Raw genomic sequence first — 21263 nt, forward strand, 5'->3', positions numbered from 1 at the left:
ACACACATAAATACACATGTACCTAATTTCAGAAGTTACAAACCACAAACTGAGAAAGTTACCTACTAGGCTCTTTGTTCTTGCTCTCAATAGAGATCTTGAGCTTTCTTTGACAGCTGCTGTAAGGTTTTTTCTTTAATAATTTATGGTAGGATGATTTTTCCTTCACCTTCTAAGTAAAAAATAAAAGCATTACATATTGAAAAACATGTCTATAAGTAATATAATATAAAATAAATTGTTGAAATCTATATATATGCTCACTTAACACTATCTCTAGACCTAATACAACTATTCTAAATCATGAAAATTAAATGATAATGGTTTAAAAGTTATAAATAGCACAGCTGACAAAGAAAACAACTGTACACAATACTGTTTATAACTTTTAAACCATTATCATTCTAACTTTCAGTGATAAAATAAAACATTTACACAGTAATCTATATATATAAAATCTTGAACCTCACAGTTGTCTCATACATTCCACATTTCAACACATAACTTCTGATGTCATAATGATGACAAACTAATACACCAAAAATGTAAAATTAGCAAAAATGGCCATAAGCCTCAAGTTCTCATCTTCATACAATACATTACTGAATAAATGTTTTATTACATTTTGAGACCAAAATGTTCTCATGTTAGTTTGTTTTTATCTTCTACTATTAAACATTTTTCTCTTCACAATTAGTGTTTAAAAAAGGAAAGATAACAGAACAGATTAACTAGGCATTATTGAACTCATAACATCATAAATCATTAATTAAATGTCCCTTTACAGCCTGTAACCACGGTACTTCTACCAGCCAAAGTATTAGAATAGATAAAGGAAAACAACATTTCATAGTATCTTGAGAAGCATAATGAATTAAATTTATATTTGATAAACTGAATTTAAATTCACTTAAACAGTAACTGAATTATCCCAAAAAACCACAATCAGAAATTGTCATGAATTCAAGTAGGTTTTAAACAAAAGTTAACATTTTCTGACACCGAAAATGTACTTCTGATAAGTACCTACCACCTCTCACTCAAAGCTCCCTCAACCTTGAGTTGCTTTCTGAGAACTGCTCAAATTCTTTTCCACAGTGCACCAGTCATTTACACCCCTTCATTTTTGCATAATTACAACAGCATGTGTTGATTGTGTCCTTACCTTCCAACAAACATACCAAGTACACTTTCAATAAATGGCAAGTACAAGCAAAAAACAGCAGTAATCCAGTGGGAAGGAAGAGCAAGAAGTGGGTGAGAGGAAGGAAAGTACTTAACACATTCACAATTTTATCCAAAACTAGAATCTCGTATCACAACGGTGGAGGTGCAAAAATAATTGCCTTGAAAGAAAAGGCATGCCACAATTATAAAAGACACACCTGTGATGTATAGCACTTCTTTAGAACAAGTACGCTTTTTGCCCATTAATGAACAAATAAGACATTTAGGGCAGAACTTAAGAGACAGGCACAATGTCATGTAATCTGATTCCACCAGTGGACAACAGACAGTACATCAGATATTCAGATATGTAACAAGTGCGAGTACATGACACAATTACAGTTGGATAGGCAAAAAAACATCCTGGGGAAGTGTCTTGAGATAAGTCAGATTATACGAAATCTGGTCCATCCAGTCAAAAACAACTGTGGAAACATCTTGCATAAGATTATAAAATCAACAAGTGTGGTTTGCCTGGGCAAAAAACATCCAGGGTAAACACTTGGTATCCATCAAATTATGTCAAGTGTGGTCCATCCAGGCAGCACACTTCCAGTGTAAGTGCCTTGGATAGTATTTTGCTTATATATTGTATATAACAGATTGTGCAATTCACAAGTGCAGTCAGCATGTCCAAAAACATCTGAAGGAAATGCCTTGAGAAATTACTGAGTATGTCACGTGCAGTTCATCTGGGCAGAAAAAAATCCAGTGGAACATCTTTGCATAAAAGAAAATTTATTTAGTGAACAAGTGCATTCTACTCAGGTGAAAAACATCTACGAGAGGCACCTTGGATTCAGCATATGGTATAATATGAAACATAACAACATAGAGTTGCACGTGTGACTATGATGTACAGGAAAGAGAGTGATGAAAGTACTGGGAATATGAAAGTCCACATACGAACCTGAATGATCTCTTCCAAAAGAGAGGCTGCAAGCAGCTAAAAACATAGTTAGATGGCAAATTTGGTGTGAAGAAACAAGATAGAGAGGGTGGCCATCCATGGGTGTGTCAGAATATGCCAGTTATATGAGTTGACAAACCCACCCAGTGGAGCACAATAGATAGAAAGATCATGGAATACAGAGGAAGAATTCATTGGAACAAGAAAGGAGGCAGCACAAGCCATATAACATAGCATGTAACAAAAGTAGACAATCCAGATCCAAGTGAAAGAATAGATAGGAAAAGGAAGTGAAAGCAATAGGAGAACAGGTCAAACAACTTTCCCATGCAACTCATGTCCTGATCTAGAGTGGATAACACATGAGAAATGGTTAAGAACACAGGAAAAATAAATAGCATAAATATCAGAAAAAAATAACCAGAAAAGAGAAGGTATTCTGAAAGTGGAAGAAAGGAAGGTGTTTGCAGGGTGGCCCTAAAAAAGAACAACAGTTAAAACAGACAAACCCTGAACAAACAACCAGATGAAGAAGTGGGACAGGTGAGGAACAGAAGAACATGAAGGCCAGAAGCTATGGCCAACAGACCAAGGTCTCTGGTACACAGACGAGGAGGATGGGTGAAAGGCACAGGCAAGGAGAGATCCTAAGTTGAAGAACAGGACTGGACAAAAGTCACACATGAAACTGGAGTGTTGTATGTTTGGATGAAAAATATCTTATCATGACTGTCAGAAGAGTACTCTGGACAGAGATAAGAGCAGGGATTGTAGCCCCAGTAAGAGCAAAGGGTTGATTGGTTTGGCATTTTATGGTGCAAAGCAAGTAGGTTATCTACACCAAACATCCAATAAAAAGTTAAAATTAAAGTAAAATTATTAAAATTCGTAAAAAGGAATCACAGTAAAACAAAACAAAGTTTAATTTTTGAAATAAAAACTTAAATAGCACTAAATTCAATTTTTACATCTAGTTTACAGTAGAAAGAAAGAAAGTATAGTAATACATGTTTTAAAGGACTTTCTGTTGCATAATTTTTTAATTCTCATAACTCGCCAGGATGAATAACAGGCAAGTTCAAACATCAGTGCAAGTCACCTGAAGTTGGCCTTTCCAGTCCTGGTTTCAAATTATTTGATGTCACAGCCTTTTGAGAAAGTAAAGTAATACAAGTTTTAAAAGTCTTTTTGTAGCACAATTTAAATTTTTATAACTCACCAGGATGACCATCAGGTAAGTTAAAATATCAGCGTCAGTCATCACCTAAGTTGGCCTTTCCAGTCCAGGTTTCGGGTTATTTGACGTCATGGCTATTTTCTAATTTCACATCAAACTAGTTGTACTTTAATTTGTAAACAGGAATCATTAAAAAAAGGTCTAGTTGATGAATTAAAAACTTAAATAGTATTATAAAGATCAATGGCTTTTAAAAAACTAAAAACATTTGTTAGATGGACAGTGTCACCATCACCAATGACACTGTCCAACATTATGCATAAACCTTGAGACAAAACATCTCTAAAATGGTGTCATCATTGAGAGTCGTAATGATGGTAAGACAGTAAAATGTAGCTTGTTGTGGCCTGAGTGTCACACAGACAACACATCAATGTATCAGTCCTAGATAAAACAAAACTGTAACCAATATGTAGTCTAGTTATAACAACTTTCTCTTCTGATCCTTACTGGATAGAAGTAGATGTTAAAGAAAAATAGGCCACTTGGTTTTGAATATCAGCAAGAACAGTATGAGAACTAACAAAGTGATTCCAGGGCCAGTATATAAAATTGGGGGGGGTCAGTATAAATAGTGCAGATTGAGTACTGTTTAGCCTCTACGTGATCCAGGGCAAGAGAAATGGCATACAGTTCAGCAGTGAATACAAAAGCTGTAGAAGGGATTCTGCATGCAATCACCAAACCACAACAAACCATGGCAGAGCCCACACAGTCACCTGATTTTGAACCATCCATGTAAATGGGAATAGAAGGATAGTTTGAAAGATGTGCAGCAAATAAAAAATGGTACTTCCAATTAGGAGTATCTGTTTTTCTCAGATGACTTAAAGATAGATCACAATTGGGGACTGTAAGAAGCCATGGTAGGATGGGTTGACCAGTGGATACAGTAATGTTATCCAAGGACAGACCAAATTCAAAATTGGATATGAAGGCCAAAAGGAGCAATAACAGACCATCTGTTCTGAAAAAGGAAAACACCACTCCAGGTGGGATGCTTTGGTAAGGAACAAAGTTTTGAAGCATATAATAAGGACAGTTGCAAATGACAGAGGTGCAAAGAATGTTCATGAGACCCTATGTGTAGGCTCTGAACTGGGGAAATGCAGAAAGCCCCAGTGCAGAGCCAAAGTCCTTGATAATTAATAAGGTCCAGCATCGTTTAGGCCAATGATCTGGCAGAGCCATAGACCAGTGATCCATAATTGATTTTCGATCAATAAGAGCACGATATATCTTTAGCACAGAAAGTCGATCTGCTCCCAAAGTGGTAAAAGAGAGAACACAGAGGATGTTCAGTGCTCTTGTACATTTGACCCATAGCTGTTTGATATGTGTTATAAAGGTCAGCTTACGATCAAAGATAAGCCCCAAGAACTTTGTCTCAGGGACCACAGGCAGCACAACTTCAGTGATAATGGAGTTCAGGATCAGGGTGAATACTCCGCTAGCAGCAAAAGCATGTAAACAGTTTCAGAGAGAGAAAGAAGTTAAAGCCATTTGCTGCAGTCCACTTGAGTAAAGATAGAGGACAGTCTGTAGATGCCTCTAAATATACCTCATGTTCGACGACTGACATGAGATGTGGCAGTTGTCAACATAGAGCCCATTTGCAACAGTGAGAGGGAGTTATTCAGTGATGGCATTAATTTCAATACTGAAAAGTGTGACACTCAGAACACAGCCCTAAGGATCTCCAAGTTCCTGTAGAAAAGAACAGGAAAGTGTCAAACCCACACAGACTTGGAATCTCCTGTTCATTAAAAAACTTTTTAATAAAAATGGGCAAATGGCCACATAATCCATATATATGGAGGTCTCACAAAATGCCATACCTCCATCTTGTATCATAAGCCTTCTCAATGTCAAAGAATATTGATACACGATATTGTCTTTGAGAAAGGCTTCTCTGATTGACTTTTGATGTTGAATCAGATGGTCCATGGTGAAGCGCTGTGGTCAGAACCCACACTGGGTGGGTGAGACGAGGTTGTTTGATTCGAAAAACCAGACAAGACGAGCATTAACCATCCTCTCTAAGGTCTCACAAAGACAGCTTGTCAAAGCAATTGGATGGTAGTTTGAAAAAATCTTGGGACCCTTCCCAGACTTAGAGAAAGGTACGACAATAGCCTGGTGCCACGCATCAGGAAAAACATTCTCCTGCCAGATCCTGTTAGAAACAATAAAAAAGAATAGCAAAAAAAGCAGTGGATAGATGGCACAGCATGTCATAGTGTATATCATCAGGTCCAACCAATGTACTGCTAGACCAATGGAGGGACAGTTTGAGTTCTACCAGTGTAAAAGGATGATTTTTGTCATAGAGACAATCAGCTCGAAAGGAAAGATGTGATTGATCTGCCTGAGTATTGATGACTAAGAAGGTAGATGAAAAGCAGAAGTACTAGATTCCCAGCAAGAGCTTTCACCTAGGGTATCAGCAATGCTCCAGTATCAGCTACTTCCTGGCCATCAGAGAGCAAGACTGAGAGGGGGACAGAATTATATTGCCCACTGACCTTTCGAATCTTGTCTCACGTGACTTTGGAACTGGTAGTAGAAGATATGCTGGTTGTGAACTTAATCCAAGATTCCTTCTGGCTTTAACATCTTACCCACCGAGTATGTGCATGGGCCCGCTGGAAAGTGATGAGGTTCGAGAGTGTGTCCCAGGCCCGTTTTTAAGCCTTCCGTGCCATGAAGCAGGCAGGATTCCACCATGGACGAGGATATATTATAAAACATGTAGAGGTTTTAAGAATACACTGAGCAGCTGCTTGTATAATACAGTCAGTTACTGCTGCCACACAGTCGTCTATTGATGGCTTACAAATGATGGCAGGATCAAGTTCAGCGAGAGCAGTGAAAGACAGCTAGTTTGTCTGATCCTGCTTCCACCTGGGCATGCAGGTTGGGTGGCATTAACCATGGCCAATCTTTCTTAAAATTATAGGAAAATGATCACTGTCTCGTGGATTATTGTCAACCCTCCATGAAAAATGGTAGAATAGTAAAGGGGAGCAAATTGAGAGATTAATAGCAGTAAAGGACAGACTAGGTGCATGGAAATAAGTAGAAAAACCACTGTTGAAAAGAGAAAGATTGTGATCAGAGAGCATAAGCTCTGCGGAGCAACCCATACTATCAATAACAGCACTACCCCAGAGGGGATGATGTCCATAAAAGTCCCCCAGGATGAAAGAGAGAGATGGCAACTGTTCAATGAGAGCATCAAGGTCTGATTGATCATGTCTTTCCAGGTGATGGGTAGAGAGAACAGTGATGGTATGACCCAAGGAAACACGGATGACTACAGCCTCCAAGAATGTGTTGAGTGACAAAAGACAGGATGGGCACATACTGATCAACCAACAGTGCCACCCCTCCATGCACTTGTCCATCACACAGCCTATCATTTCTGTACAAAGAAAACCGCAGAAAGCTGACTGTATCGGCAGGTTTCACAAATGTTTCTTGTAATGTTTCTAGGATGGCAGAAAGCAATCAGTGTTTTGATGTCATCCAAATTAGAATGTAAATCTGGACAGTTCCATTGTATCAGGGTGGCCATTTTTATTTACATGTAGGCAAATTGGGTGGAGAACCCTTCTGTTTATGACCACAACTTTATTCCTTACTGTCCTTATTCGAGGGAGGACTATCGACCTCCATGAATCCTGCCCTGGGTGGATTGGGCAGGTCTTTGCTGTTAAAAGAGGATTCCAGTGACTGAGGATGTGAATGAATGATTGTTTTGCATCTTGGGATGGGAGAAGAAGATGTATCCAAGGAAATGCCTGTACCTGGAACCAAAAGATGTGAATCTTGGGGTTTGTTAGAATGTAAGGGACAGAGATGGATGTTGAAGATGATTCATCAATTTTTTTAACCATGGAGGTCAAAAGACTTTTCATTTGTTCAAAGAATGATTATTTGGAGGCACAGAGAGATATGTCGGCTTGTGGAACGAAGTGTAGCAGCATACATCTGAGATGAAGTGGTGGACAGCAATTTTCAAGCCTCAGGATAAGTAATGTTATGAATCATTTTCAAATGCTGCACCTCTTTTTCTTCCAAAAATTTAAAGCAAGAATGAAAGTAGGATGGATGAAAGCCATTGCAATTGATGCAATGAGGGTCTATTTCACACTCATAGGCATCATGCTCCTTGCCACTGCAATGAGCACACGTCAAGAAACCACGACATGACATTTTCGAGTGACCGAACTGCTGGCACTGGAAACATCGGAGAGGGTTTGGAATGTATGGCCATACACTGCATTTAAAATAACCTGCTTTGATGGTGGCAGGTGGACGTGGTGACGTAAATGTGAGACCGAGGACATTGTTCGGCATCATAATTACCTCTTTGCAATTGGATATACGCCTCACTGCAGAACCTCCTTGGGTGGAGAAACCAGTGAGAATTTCTGTCTCTGGGATGTTCTTCAAATCCCTCTCAACAATAACTCCTTGTGATGAATTCAAAGTAGCATGAGGTGTAACCTCAATAGGTATATCCCCAATTGCCTTTTAATGCAAGAGGAGTTCACTGTGTTGAGATGTGGATGTTTCAATCAATATGTCACCAGATCGAAGCTTCTTTACTGACTTTGGAGATCCAGCAAGTCCCTCTAGTCCCTTCTGAATGAAAAAGGGAGACATATGCCCTAAAGGTTTGTCTGAAAGTGAATGCAATATTAGAAAATGAGGTGCAACAGGTGGTACAGATGATGAGGATTGCTGCTCAGGAATCTTCAAGACATGGTTGTTTACCTAGAGACCCAGCCAATTGACTCAAGGGGGCCACCCATCTACAGGAATTCAAGGCTAAAGTGGTGTGTTGGGGTTGAACCCCTCAACCACCAGGATTCTCTTCTCCCCTTCACAGGTTGCCACACAAGGCAAACACATGGGTGAATGTTTAGATCCCAGAGTAGGTAAACTGAAAGAACAGAACCTTCCCTAGGAGATCCCCTCCCCATGTACGGGAATCCACACCGAGGGGCAACCACAACAGACAGAAGGGCTTTTTATCATCTTGACCCTTCTTATGTATTGGAATAAGGTTAAAAGCACGATGTAAACACACAAATTTTAGTCTAAATTCACAACAGAAAGAGCTTTTCTAAAGATGTTCACAGGCATTATAACAATTTGCAAATGTACAGAAAACCAAGTAGAATATACACTCTTGTTACATAACAACAATCAAGTCTTGAGGGATGAAAAAAGCATTTATTGAATACTTAAATTTTTTAATTTCTATGTGCTATTATTAGGTACTTTATTTTAAAAGGAAAGATGGATAAAAAAATATTCTTCTACCTTCTCTCCAGAAAGTTTTGTTGAGCCTGTTTCTATAAATGCTTCATGTTCTTTTTTCTGTTTGAGCAAAACAAACTCATGCTGTTGAGCAAGATACCTAGTTAAGTCTAAGAAAAAAATAACAGAAAAAGTAATCAGTTCTTTTAACTGATATACTATAAATCACAAAGTAACAATGAATTTAAACAAAGTACTATTTGCTGAGTTAGACACTATGATGTTTATTTCACATCATGCAAAGCACACACGTTTTTAATGATTATTTTCATGGCCACTAGTGGTCACTATCAACCACTCAATGAACACTGGTTGACTGTGTATGACAATTAACACAATACAGTAAAATACTTGGATTGTGTATTAAAAAAATAGAGTACAGATAAAATTGCATTGGAAATACAGTAGGCCTTTATATGTGCACTTATACAATGATGTGCTACCACAAGGTTTCTAAATGACATAAAACATCTAATTTACATAAATAGCATTAGTATGAAATATCTTGTAGACAATAACACATTTATAATTAAATAACACTCTTTTGAAGTTAAAAGACTATTTTTATACACAAATCTCCAGCAAACTATCTTAACCAACTTACTGTTTAAGTGCTTCTTTCCTTTTCTATGTAAGGACAAAGTTTCAATGGTATCAAAAATAGGACGATAGGAGCACACAGTACAAGTGTATCTAAATAAAGGAAGATTTTTTTTCCACAATGAACAAAATATTTATATTTTTAATATATACATAAATTTAATGTTTTAGTGATCTTTCTTAATTATGCATTTTATAACTCAAATATCTGTATGTCCACATGAACAAGAACACCAATATCAAAAAGATCTTTCTATAAAAAAATAACAATTCTAACAGAACTGGACTAGATAAAAATTCTTTCTTAAATATTTCCTTACAGCTTCAGATTTTATGTGGTAGGTGCAATAGTTCATTAAAAACCAAACTTCAGAAATTAAAGTGCAATGATGGAAGGCCATTCAGGCCACTAAGTCATCCCTCATTTTATCTACCTTGAAATGAATACTTCTATTTTAATTTGAGAACAGATGTTAACTTTCACTGATGCATAAAAAAATGTATAACTAGCAGTAAGTTCACTTATTTAAATCCAATATAAAATGCTTTATCAGCATATTTTTGTCTTCAGATAAAGCTTGTAGTCAGTAAAAATAACAATGCCCCTTCATTCTAAGCTACAGATTGGATATGAAATGATCACACTAACAAATTCAGTAAAAACATAATGCTAACTTTTGTCATTATATATCTAATCAAATAATTGCATAACTGGCAATATTTTGATGTTCATAACTGCACCTGAGATTCAACAATTAAAAGTTCCAAATTATTTTTAGGTAAATAAATAGAAACTTGTAGCTACAAATTTATTAATTAAACTCTCACCAACCTGCCATTCTTGAGAAGTAAAGCCTCATCTTCAGGAATGTGACCAACAAGCAAGTCACTCACACGCCTACGCTGAAAAGTTGAAGGTAGTGGTATGTGAATTATTGAACAGTGAAAAATTTACTGCTTTATATTGTGGTTTACAGAAAGTAATATTCTAAAGGTTACATCTATACAGACCTGGAAAATAACAAAAATATTTACATCTTTATAAGTAGTGACAACTTTGCTGTTATTCCTTTAATTTTGTGTAAAAATAGGGTGATTGTTGAGAGTATATAAAGAAAGCAAAACAGTTACAAAGCTTCACAGCCACACTCAAAAGAATTGTGTATATGTGCTGCATTCCAAAAATCAAGTCATTTGATTCATTTAGTTGATGAAGTACAGTAAAAGATATTGAATGAGACATTAATTAAACAAAATCTTTAAAATCTGAAAATATTTAAAGAAATACAGTGATCTTGAGTGTTAACTAAAAACTGAAAGGAGGATATTTTCCTAACATGATGATTGGTTTACATGAGTTATTATTTAGCAATAGTGGATGCTTGTACCTCATGAGTTGAAGGGAGAAAGAACAGATGATTTCTTGGGTTTGTATTTTCACAAGTGGGGTGTGAAAGGGCATTCTTTAAGGATCAAATTCTCTTCTTGTCTGTATGTTCTGCTCTAGCTGGTTGTTTGGTGGATAGAGTGGTATGTGTTTGTTATAGGAAAGACACACAAACTCTTGACTTTAGTATTCTACATCAGAAGACTTATCACTGTCTCACCAATGAATGTATGGAGTTGTAACATCATTAGGAAGTATGGCTTCCTGCACAATAACTACAGTAAGTAACTGAACACAAGACAGTGCGTCTACAAGCTTTATAAATGCTTGATGGCCATTTTATGGTTGAAAATTTAACCTAGTGTTTTACAATGAGTACTGACACATCACCTTGCTAATATTTTTTCAGAGTCCTTGTATACTGGCTAAGTGCCAGGAAATTGGAGATAAGCTAACATTACTCCTACTTGATAGCCATTAAAATTGTCTTTATAATTATACACTTCATAGTCCAAATCACAAGGGGGCAAATGTTTGAAAGTCTGATACAAGATGTTTTGCGAAGTCATTTAAAAAAGCTTCAAAATATTGTTGGGTAATCATCGTGGTTTCATACTTGAAAAATTTTGTCTTGTGAATCTTTACATTTGTTTGAGATTATACAGATAACGAAAAATGTTGCCAAATAAATTGCTTATTTGACAAAAAAAAAGATTTCTACAGATATGAGAAGTAAGTTGAATCATTATACAGAAAAAATGTTTGGATGAAAGAAAGTAGTAGATTGTTATAAATGAAGTCTAGTCAAACTGGATTAATTTCATAAATAGGGTATCTCAGAGATCAGTGTCAGGACTTCTGTTCTTTCTGATCTACACCAGTAACACAGACAAAGAAATGGTAAATAAATTAGCTACATTTATAGACCATATTAAAATGTTGGACATGTTAGGCTTGAGAAGAATGTTGCTGCTTTACTTTAGGTTTCATTCAGTGAGTTGGGCAAATAAATAGCAGATGGCTTTTAATTATAATAATTGCAAGCTAATGCATGATGAATATCATAATCTAAATTGTATGTGTAATCTTAATGGAAAAGACCTTAACAGGGTGAAGGAAGAAAAAGATATTGGTTAGTTGGTTGTTCAGTCCCTAAGCCATCCAAAGTATTGGGCTGTTACCACATTGGTCGGACAAGTAGAATTTTGGGGTATATTTAAAGTACTGAGTAAAAGTCTAAAGAGGTTATCATTTTATTGGATAGGTCACTGGTTAGGCAGTTTGTGGAGTACTGTGTTTAGTCTTGGGCTAATTATATTAAGAAGGATACTGAATTGAAGGAAACAGTTGAGAGACATAAGGCTACTATGATGATACCTGAAAAAGGTTGGAGGCTAATACCTATCATTTTTTCTCTCAAAATAAAAAGTTGAGTTAGAGGTTTTATTGAAGTTCTTTAGATTCTTAAAGGAATTGATAACTTTAATGTACCATCTTCTTTTTGTACTTAATGGTGAGAACAGTAGGGCTAGGGATCATAAATATAAATTTTGACATGGAAGCAGTTAACTTCAACTAAGAAAATTTTATTTTTCCTAAAAAAAAAGGCAACCGACCTTTTGAAGAAGTTTAGAGGACAACCTTATAAATATATAAATTATAAGAATTGGCTTTAATTTTTTTTTTAAAGTAGCTATTGACACAAAGAAGAATGTGATAATTAGAATCAAGACACTGCTACTAACAGACAAAAGTAGACTAAACTTCTGGCTGCTACAATGTTAAAAAGATGCAAAAAGGGTAAGATAATTTATTTTACGTCATATATATTGGTTTTAAATATCCAAACACAGAAAACACTGTTTCAACATGCATGTTTTAATATTTTTACATACTACTGCTACCAGTTTTGTGTACTATATTAGTATTTGTAATTAAGCCTTTAAAATTTCAAGCCTAACTACACAAACTTTTAGTATCATTATAATTGTTACCGACCGCCATCAACAAGTTGAAATAATAAGTCAGTGTCTTATCAAAACTTGAAGCCACTTTCTGTTTCAACCTATTGGTAGCAGTCAGTGTTACAGAAAATCTATTGACACCGACATCAATAGTTTAATTTAGTTCGTCTAACTCCAGTTTTTCCTATAGTTCATCACAAAATAGGGTACTTTAAGTGATCGTGAACACAAAAGTTTATTTTTTGAACAATGATACTAATAGTATTACTGACACTAATAATAATGAGACCCCTAATTATATAAAGTCTAACTACTTTAGTAACTAATCCGTACTGAGAGTTATCTAATAATAATAATTGCATATAAATTAACACCAATTATAAGCGTTCACAAACCTTCAAGTTACGCAGAAGAGCAAAATCATCACCATCCCGTTTAAACGACATTATGGTTACTCTTGTGAAATGTGCTGCAACCTTTTGAGCGAAACAACCTATTATCATTAAAAAATAAACTCATTAATTGTCATGTCAGAATCTTGAATAATCAATAATTAACAAATACACAAATATTAATAATATTTCAGTCATAAAAAATCTGAAAATTATACGATTCAAGTTACTGATTATATTATTAGGTTTTTCTATTATTTAGATGCGATCTAAAAACAATTGGTTTTTAACTCTTTGAAGTCGAACACGACACGGTTAATCCGTTCATTATGAACTCTTGTCACTGGGGAGAAGGGTCAGTGACATAATGGTATGTCTGCGGACTTATACCGCTGGAAACTTGGGTTCAATACTTGTGATGAGCAGAGCACATATAGCCCTTTGAGTAGCTTTATGCTTAATAACAAGCAACAACACAAATCGCTACATTTCGCTAGGTTTATCTAAAAGCATCTGATGGATGAAATTGAATGATGGTGCTTTAAAATGAATATGAATTTTTATACACCAAACTACAATATTTATGGGTGCAAGCAAGAGAGCGCTTTCCATTAAGTAATGAAAAAATCATTGAATTGACAATTAGATACCATTAAACAACGAAGAGGCTGTAAGAAGATGAAGAAGAGTCCTTGTAAGAACAGATACGTTGTACATAAATACAGAGGCTGTACATACTAATTTTTGTCATGTGAAAGGCATTTTTAACTATATCACAAACTACTTAATAATCGCGTCCCGTTCTATAACTAGGACAGGAAAGGATCACATGTTAACAGTCTTCAAAGAGGTTTTGTAGTGGATATAAAAGAGGGAAGACAAAACCAATCTTATGCAAAGTGTAGTTTAAAGTCCTAAGTAGTAAATTATTTCTTTAAAATTCTTTCCAACGATGCTATAATGTAGTAACAGGCATATTTAATAATGGTGAAAAAAATAAATGTGTTATGATGATCAAGTTCTGACTATACGATTTCCTTGGGGAAAGCACCAAAGAAAGAATTTAGAACGAAAGTACTGCCTTGTAAGGCATACAGGCAGAACTTAATTAACTTTAGAGCTGTGGTATTCTATGACTAAACTGATTTTTGTAAATAGTATCAGGTAAATCTGCTTTATAACAGCAGGATCAGCAGGATAAATCATGAAGTGATAGTGAATTTTACTGAGTTTAAACAAAGAAATAAACAGACTGGACACGATATGTAATACAGAATAAAAGCCACCTTTATTAAACCAATTGGAAAACATAATATATGTACTTGATTTCTGGATACTGAACAGTTGCTTTCTATTGGACTCCTAAATTGATCAATTGTTTATTTCTCTCAATAATTTTTCCCTTCAAACTCTAGATGTAATTAACCAGTGCAGGACACTGTTGTCTCTACATGGTTGCACGGCATGTAGCATTACAGCAACACCATGCATGGGCAGAATATTGATGGTCTTTAAAGAAACATATAGAAACAAAAGCAGTTAGAACGAAGTCAGCTTAACGGCCTTCTGGACAAAGTGGTATATAAGAACTGTGTCTTCCGCTGACAATGGTAAGTCAACAAATTTACATGCTAAAACCTGGGGTTCGATTCCTCTCGGTAAACGCTGCAGATAGTCTGATGTGGCTTTGCTATAAAGTTTGTTTTGTTTGTTTTTTTGGAATTTCGCACAAAGCTACTCGAGAGCTATCTGTGCTAGCCGTCCCTAATTTAGTAGTGTAAGATTAGAGGGAAAGCAGTTAGTCATCACCACCCACCGCCAACTCTTGGACTACTCTTTTACCAACGAATAGTGGGATTGACTGTCACATTATAACGCCCCCACGGCTGGAAGGGCGAGCATGTTTGGCGCGACGGGGATGCGAACCCGCGACCCTCAGATTACGAGTCGCACGCCTTAACACGCTTGGCCATGCCGGGCCTTGCTATAAAGAAAACCTATGCAAAAACTGCATAGATCTATAATAAACTAAATATTTTAAAATGTTGTATATTACAATAAAACGGTAGAAAACCCATGATACGCTTGTTTACCACAATTTTCCTTCGACCCTTTGCTTCGGAGTTGTCTTCAAGAGGAAAATTAAATTGAACTTTTAAAGAACTTAACTTTGCGCGAGCTATATCATCATGAAGAGGATGACACAAGCTTAAGAACGAAGCAAAACTCAAATCAAAACCTATTAGTTAATAAAAGCACCATACAACACAATGAAATAATACATAATAATAATAAATTATTAATAATACGTTAAGTTGGTGGATTCTGCAGATAGTTTGTTTTGTTTGTTTTTGAAATTCGCACAAAGCTACTCGAGGGCTATCTGTGCTAGCCGTCCCTAATTTGGTAGTGTAAGACTAGAGGGAAGGCAGGTAATCATCACCACCCACCGCCAACTCTTGGACTACTCTTTTACCAACGAATAGTGAGATTGACCGTCACATTTTTACGCCCCCACGGCTGAAAGGGCGAGCATGTTTGGCGCGACGGGGATACGAACCTGCGACCCTCAGATTACGAGTCGCACGCCTTAACACGCTTGGCCATGCCGGGCCCTCTGCAGATAGTGTGGCTTTGCTATCAGAAAAACACGTGCATACACAAACACGTATAATACATTAAGATAAAAATAAAACACTTTTAAGTAACGGAGTGGCTTAAACATGTGCAGAAAATAAATATAACGAAGAAATGTTTATAGAAAAATAACCTTATAATAAATATCACAAGCAAAAATAAACTTTTTAACAAAGGAAATATCATTGTATAATTTTAAACAAAATTAGCCGTCTTACATAGGTCATCTATCTCCTTTAGGAAGAGTAGTCTAAAACTCTGTTCATTAATGTCTATTTTACCAATAAGGAGTAAAAATATTTTAATACAGAAAGAAGTGGAATTAAACTACACATTGAAAAAAATCAAGACATAACCAATCAAAATTAAAAAAAAATCATAGTAAACACATTGACATAACCCAAACCTTTTATTATAAGCAACATAACCCCAATACATTAAAGAAAGACCCTTTTACTCAAGTAAAAGGAACAATCGAATAACAAATTAAATGCCTAACAAAAATATTGTTTCCTGCTAATACAGCGATAAGTTTACGGGTCGCCAACGCTAAAAGCAGGGGATCGATTCCCCTAGGTGGGTTCAGCAGATAGCCCTATATGGTTTTGCTATAAAAAAAACACACATACAAAAAGATTAGAATGAAAGAAATAATGTGCATCCCGAATTAAATGTCTAAAATGTTAAGTGAAATATCTTTGTGAAAAAAAACAACATTTATTAAATACACTTGAACAAAGTACATCAAAACGGAATAGAGCATGACATTAAATAATTAAGAGAAATATACAGATACGTATATAGTTATAAGTTATTAAAATATACAATTAGTGCTTAATTGGAGATAATAAATATACAGAATTTACAACGTACCCACAGTTAGCACGATTTTCTCATTTTAACTTTTTCAATGGATTTTTCAGTTCCACCCTCGTATTTCAGTTAAAAGCTTTGCATTAGTTTGGGTATGATTTATAAGGTTTTCATCACTCGGGCACTACGTTCCCTAAGCATACTTACAGTCTGAATTTTCTTGTATTATTACTACACCTTTCACTGAACAATGCCTGAAACACATTTATTAAAACTATACTTATAAAAGCACCTTCAATCCACATGACTGAAGGTAGTCTGTCAAATCAAATAAAACACTGAATATATGAAGTTTACGTTTCTTATGATGTCTAAGTTTCATATACGATTGATAATTTCTGATAGTCACCAGTATCTAAATTAACATCAATCGGACTATTTACATTGGCAAAAAGAAAACAAGAGATAAAATTATTTTATTTTCGACATAGCACAGATCTATGTTTCTTTTACTTCTTCCATAAAATTTACTGAATGTCACACATCTCAAACTAAAAATTTAAAAATCCTCATACAGGCATTAGTGAAAATAACAGGTTAGTTATTACAGATAATTTCATGTTACATTGAGATCTAATCCTTTTTGTTTACATACATCTTGCTTACTGTTGAGTTGTTTGTTTGTTTGAAAATAAGCGCAAAGGTACACAATGGATAATATGTGTTCTGCCCACCACGGGTATCAAAACCCAGTTTATAGCGGTGTGAGTCCACAGACATACCTTTGTGCCACTGGGAGGCCTGATGTGTTGTTTGTGTAATTGATTCGTTTGTGTTATACAACACTCATGAATTAGTTTATGTAATTTTCGTATACGCATGCAATAAAATACCACACACATATATTGGTATATACGTGACAATGCTTACACAGTCTATTAGCTTATAATGACTGCTTTCGCCTGCAGTGTATATCACTTTGATAACTTTATCAAATTATTTTCTGATACTGTCTTGATACCAGTAGTCCTATGATGTGATTCAATCTAGTAGGCATAAAACTCATTCGTTTTTCAATTCGTACATCACAATTCCAGTGAACTCAGACTTTTCAGCAAAAATGTTCGTAAGCCAGAATAAACAGTTCTGTTGTTACTACTGTTTGTTAACTTCCACTCAGAAGAAACACAGCTCAATTGATAAATAATCCACGTATTTAGGAAAAATCTATCAAATAACAGGTCGCATCTTCCATAGAGTTTTCATCACCCAGCTAAATCAGGTGAATGATTCTCTTGTAAAGACATGCGACAGTTCACATCAGAGCATTTCTTCACAGTAACAAAGGAAACAAGGCTTACAATTCCATTTCAGCCATTGATATATAATCACAGTGATTTATCCTAGCTAATAAAGAATATAAAGTAACTAACGTCTGAAATCCGGAGGATATCTTCTTTTGTGAAATTCTGCTCAATAACTTGAAGGGAGAAAAGGACGGTTACAAACTGTTCTGATTGTGTGATAAACAAGTGGAAACCGGATTATAATGAACATAAATTTTACTGTGAACAACACTTGATAGATTGGAAAACAGGGATTGCTACTTCATATTAGTCAGTGATCCTACAGTAAGCATCTCTCCTGGCCTATTATAATTGTTTTGTTCAAATATGTTACGTACGTAACGTATTTCGATTTGAAATAAACGGAATCTGTAATTTGAATTTAGAAGCTAACTGAATGTCAATATATATCAAATATATGATATTTCCCACACACACAATATTCTTTCTTAACACAAATGTTTTAATATACAAATAATAACACAATGGAATTTATAATAAAAGTTATTACAAATGATTATTTCTAAACAAAAATTTTATAAATTCACAAATTCAGTCTTCTATTTGGTCTGCAACTGAATATCTTATCGACGGTCCAGGTTCATTACTAGCGAATTAATTTTATGTTAAAACATAGATATACTTCACTTGACAGAAATGCCAGCTAGCTCTATTCTTGTTTAGTCTAACGAGGTTTATCGGTTTACATTTTCCAGAAGAAAAGAGATATTTAATGTTTTCGTGAAAATACTAACGTCCGAAGTTAATTCTCTGAAGTTGAACAGTTCGTAATGCTCGAAATTTATAAATGTTCCTGGTCAGATATCTGTATTTTTTCGATTAATTAGCATTTGTCACAATTATAATTTCCGAGGCTTATAATATACCGACTATAGCGACCAAACAATATCCTATTACTATCTCTTGGCACGTCGGTTTATATACTTTAAGGGGAGATTCATGAAAGTTCAACAATATTCGAAGATACTCTAGTGTTTCCGTAAAACATATGTTGTTGACTCCTGCTTTCGAAAATCTTAAAAAATTTACACCCTTGTGCAAATTAATTGAAACAAATGGTCATTTTACAATATTTTCAGCATGGCGGCCGGTGTAGGCTCGCTGGACCCGCGGATTTCCTTTAATAGTCATTTTTTCACATAAAAAAGATATTTGGAGGTCAAAGAAATAAAAGTCAGCTCTTCAACGGTTCGTCGTAGGCTTCTTGATGTCGATCGAAGGGCAAGAAGACCAGTCAAAAAACAATTTCTTACCAACTCAATGAAGAAAAAACAGTATCAATGGGGTCTGAAATACATAACTGGATGCAAGTACAATGGAGGAAGGTGTTATTCAGTGACGAGACTCATTTCTTCGTACAGGGTCAAAGATGTCTGCATCTTCGCAGATCTCCAGATAAGAAACTTCGAGAACCTCACATCAATCAGTTCGTAAAACATTCCTTAAAGAAGATGTTTTCAGCTACTTTGGCGTCGGAGGCTTACATATCGTAGAAGGTATAATGCGAGGACCACAGTGCATCGAAGTTTTGCAGAGAAGAGTCGTTCCAGAATTGAAAAAGAGATTTCCAGATGAATCTGGCAATTTTCAGCAAGATCTGGCTCCGTGCCACACATCGAAACTTGTGAAGAATTTTATAACTACAACGCAAATAAAGCTGCTGGACTGGCCTGGAAACTCTCCAGACTTAAATCCTATTGAAAATTTTTGGTCAATTTGTAAAGAAAGACTTCGGGAAAAGACTGTATTGCAAAAGATAAGCTAATTCAGGCCATAATTGAGGTGTGGTACCGCAATCCAGAAAATATTAAAGGTTGCAGTCAACTCGTGGACTTGATGCCAAAGCGGATTAATAATCTTCTGAAAAATAAAGGCGGTCATGTCATGTATTAATTTCTGAGTAATTTTTGGATTCTCAGAAATAAAACGCAAAAAAATTGAAAAAAATCATAATTTTCCTTCTTGTTTCAATTAATTTGCACAAGGGTGTAGAGAATAGGCGGGACTTACGCAATACACACCCAACAATATATGTTATATGCATCAAACTGAAACAAACGCAGATATTAAAATAAATGTATAACAGTAAATCCGTTGCAAATAATATTACTTCTATGGCCGGCTTCTAAGCTATATTTCATCTCTAATACCAACATTCCTCACCTGACTCATTTTGGTCTGTTAAATAGATACTTTCAACTCTTTCCTCCGTGGCTTAATGTCAAACTCCTGACCAGGCCTGTACTTGAGAAGTTCATCTGTGGCACACAAACATGGATTATTGATATGTTCCACACACCTTTGCATGTTTTGTTTCCACTGTAAATCATACATCAATGGGCCAGCCTGCAAAAGTATGAGGTATAAACCTGTTGAACTAGATCTGAGCTAATTCTGTATTGCAGCCATAGCTATATCTCATACCCTTGGTGCATCCATTCTTTTAAAGTCTTTCCACAACACTTTATCTGTTATCAGATAGCCTTTCCAAGATTTTGACAATCAAACTCATAGATATTGACTATTGCATACCATGACCACTTGATGTATACCTGTGGAAATTGTATGACAACGGGGTTATGTTTAAAATTAAGCACAGAGCTATACAATGGGTTACCTATGCTCTGCCCACCACGGGTGTCGAAACCAGGTTTTCAGCAGTGTGAGTCCGAAGATATATCACTGTGACACTGAGAGGCCGTCAACAAGGATTAGTATTTCCTTCCCAAACGTTAACATTTCATGTGAACTATCTGTAGAAATATGTTTAGTTACTTTGACATTATAATGAAAGGAAATCGTTCGTTCCAGTTGTCGTGGCTGGGAATATAACTTTGCAAGCATATGACTGGTAGTTTGTATTACTTCTTCTGCTAAACCATATGATTGAGAATGAAAGGGCATATCGAGCGACTTAAACATTTAAATAAACCATGTAATCAATGGATGGTTGAAATGATGTAAATCTTCTCTGGTGCTCCAATACATGTTATTCAGTGCTTCATCAACACATCAGTTACAGACTACACTAATGTATCAACTAATTGATAATTAACATCTTTTTTCATGAAATAGATGATGGTATCGAGTATGTATTAATGTCCTCTAGCAGCCTTTGGAAATGAATTGGTAATATTCATGGCTATCCTCTCAAGAAGAAATTCAATAATTCTTTGTTAGAGTTTACTCTGTCTTGGTTGGTTGGTTCTCTGAATGACAAACTGTTTACAGTTTTCACGCAAAGGTTGAACACAAAGATAGTTGGAAGAACTTTCATGAAATGTTAGAACAAGTGCTGATAATATCTTGGTGACTTCCAGTGTCTATATTATACAGTCTTTAGAATCTCTTACCTTAGAGTTTTGGGGAACTATCTACAGTACAACCTAGGACAACAA

At 35.5% G+C, this 21263-nt stretch overlaps 1 protein-coding gene across 8 annotated transcripts in view; it reads right to left on the reverse strand.

Moving 5' to 3' along the window:
* The window catches only part of LOC143240954 (sodium channel modifier 1-like), a 29647-nt gene that overhangs the window by 7652 nt on the left and 732 nt on the right, over nucleotides 1–21263 (reverse strand). For all 8 annotated transcript variants that reach the window (XM_076484281.1, XM_076484311.1, XM_076484315.1 and 5 more), the window contains exons 2-6: nucleotides 13052–13149; nucleotides 10138–10208; nucleotides 9310–9398; nucleotides 8709–8815; nucleotides 67–172 (exon numbers count right to left, since the gene is read on the reverse strand). In XM_076484281.1, coding sequence (XP_076340396.1) covers nucleotides 67–172; nucleotides 8709–8815; nucleotides 9310–9398; nucleotides 10138–10208; nucleotides 13052–13102 — 424 coding nt within the window. In that variant the 5' untranslated portion in view covers nucleotides 13103–13149. The remainder of the gene's footprint in view (nucleotides 1–66; nucleotides 173–8708; nucleotides 8816–9309; nucleotides 9399–10137; nucleotides 10209–13051; nucleotides 13150–21263) is intronic.

The sequence above is a fragment of the Tachypleus tridentatus genome, chromosome 2 (genome assembly GCF_004210375.1).
Source record: "Tachypleus tridentatus isolate NWPU-2018 chromosome 2, ASM421037v1, whole genome shotgun sequence".
Classification (NCBI taxonomy): domain Eukaryota; kingdom Metazoa; phylum Arthropoda; class Merostomata; order Xiphosura; family Limulidae; genus Tachypleus; species Tachypleus tridentatus.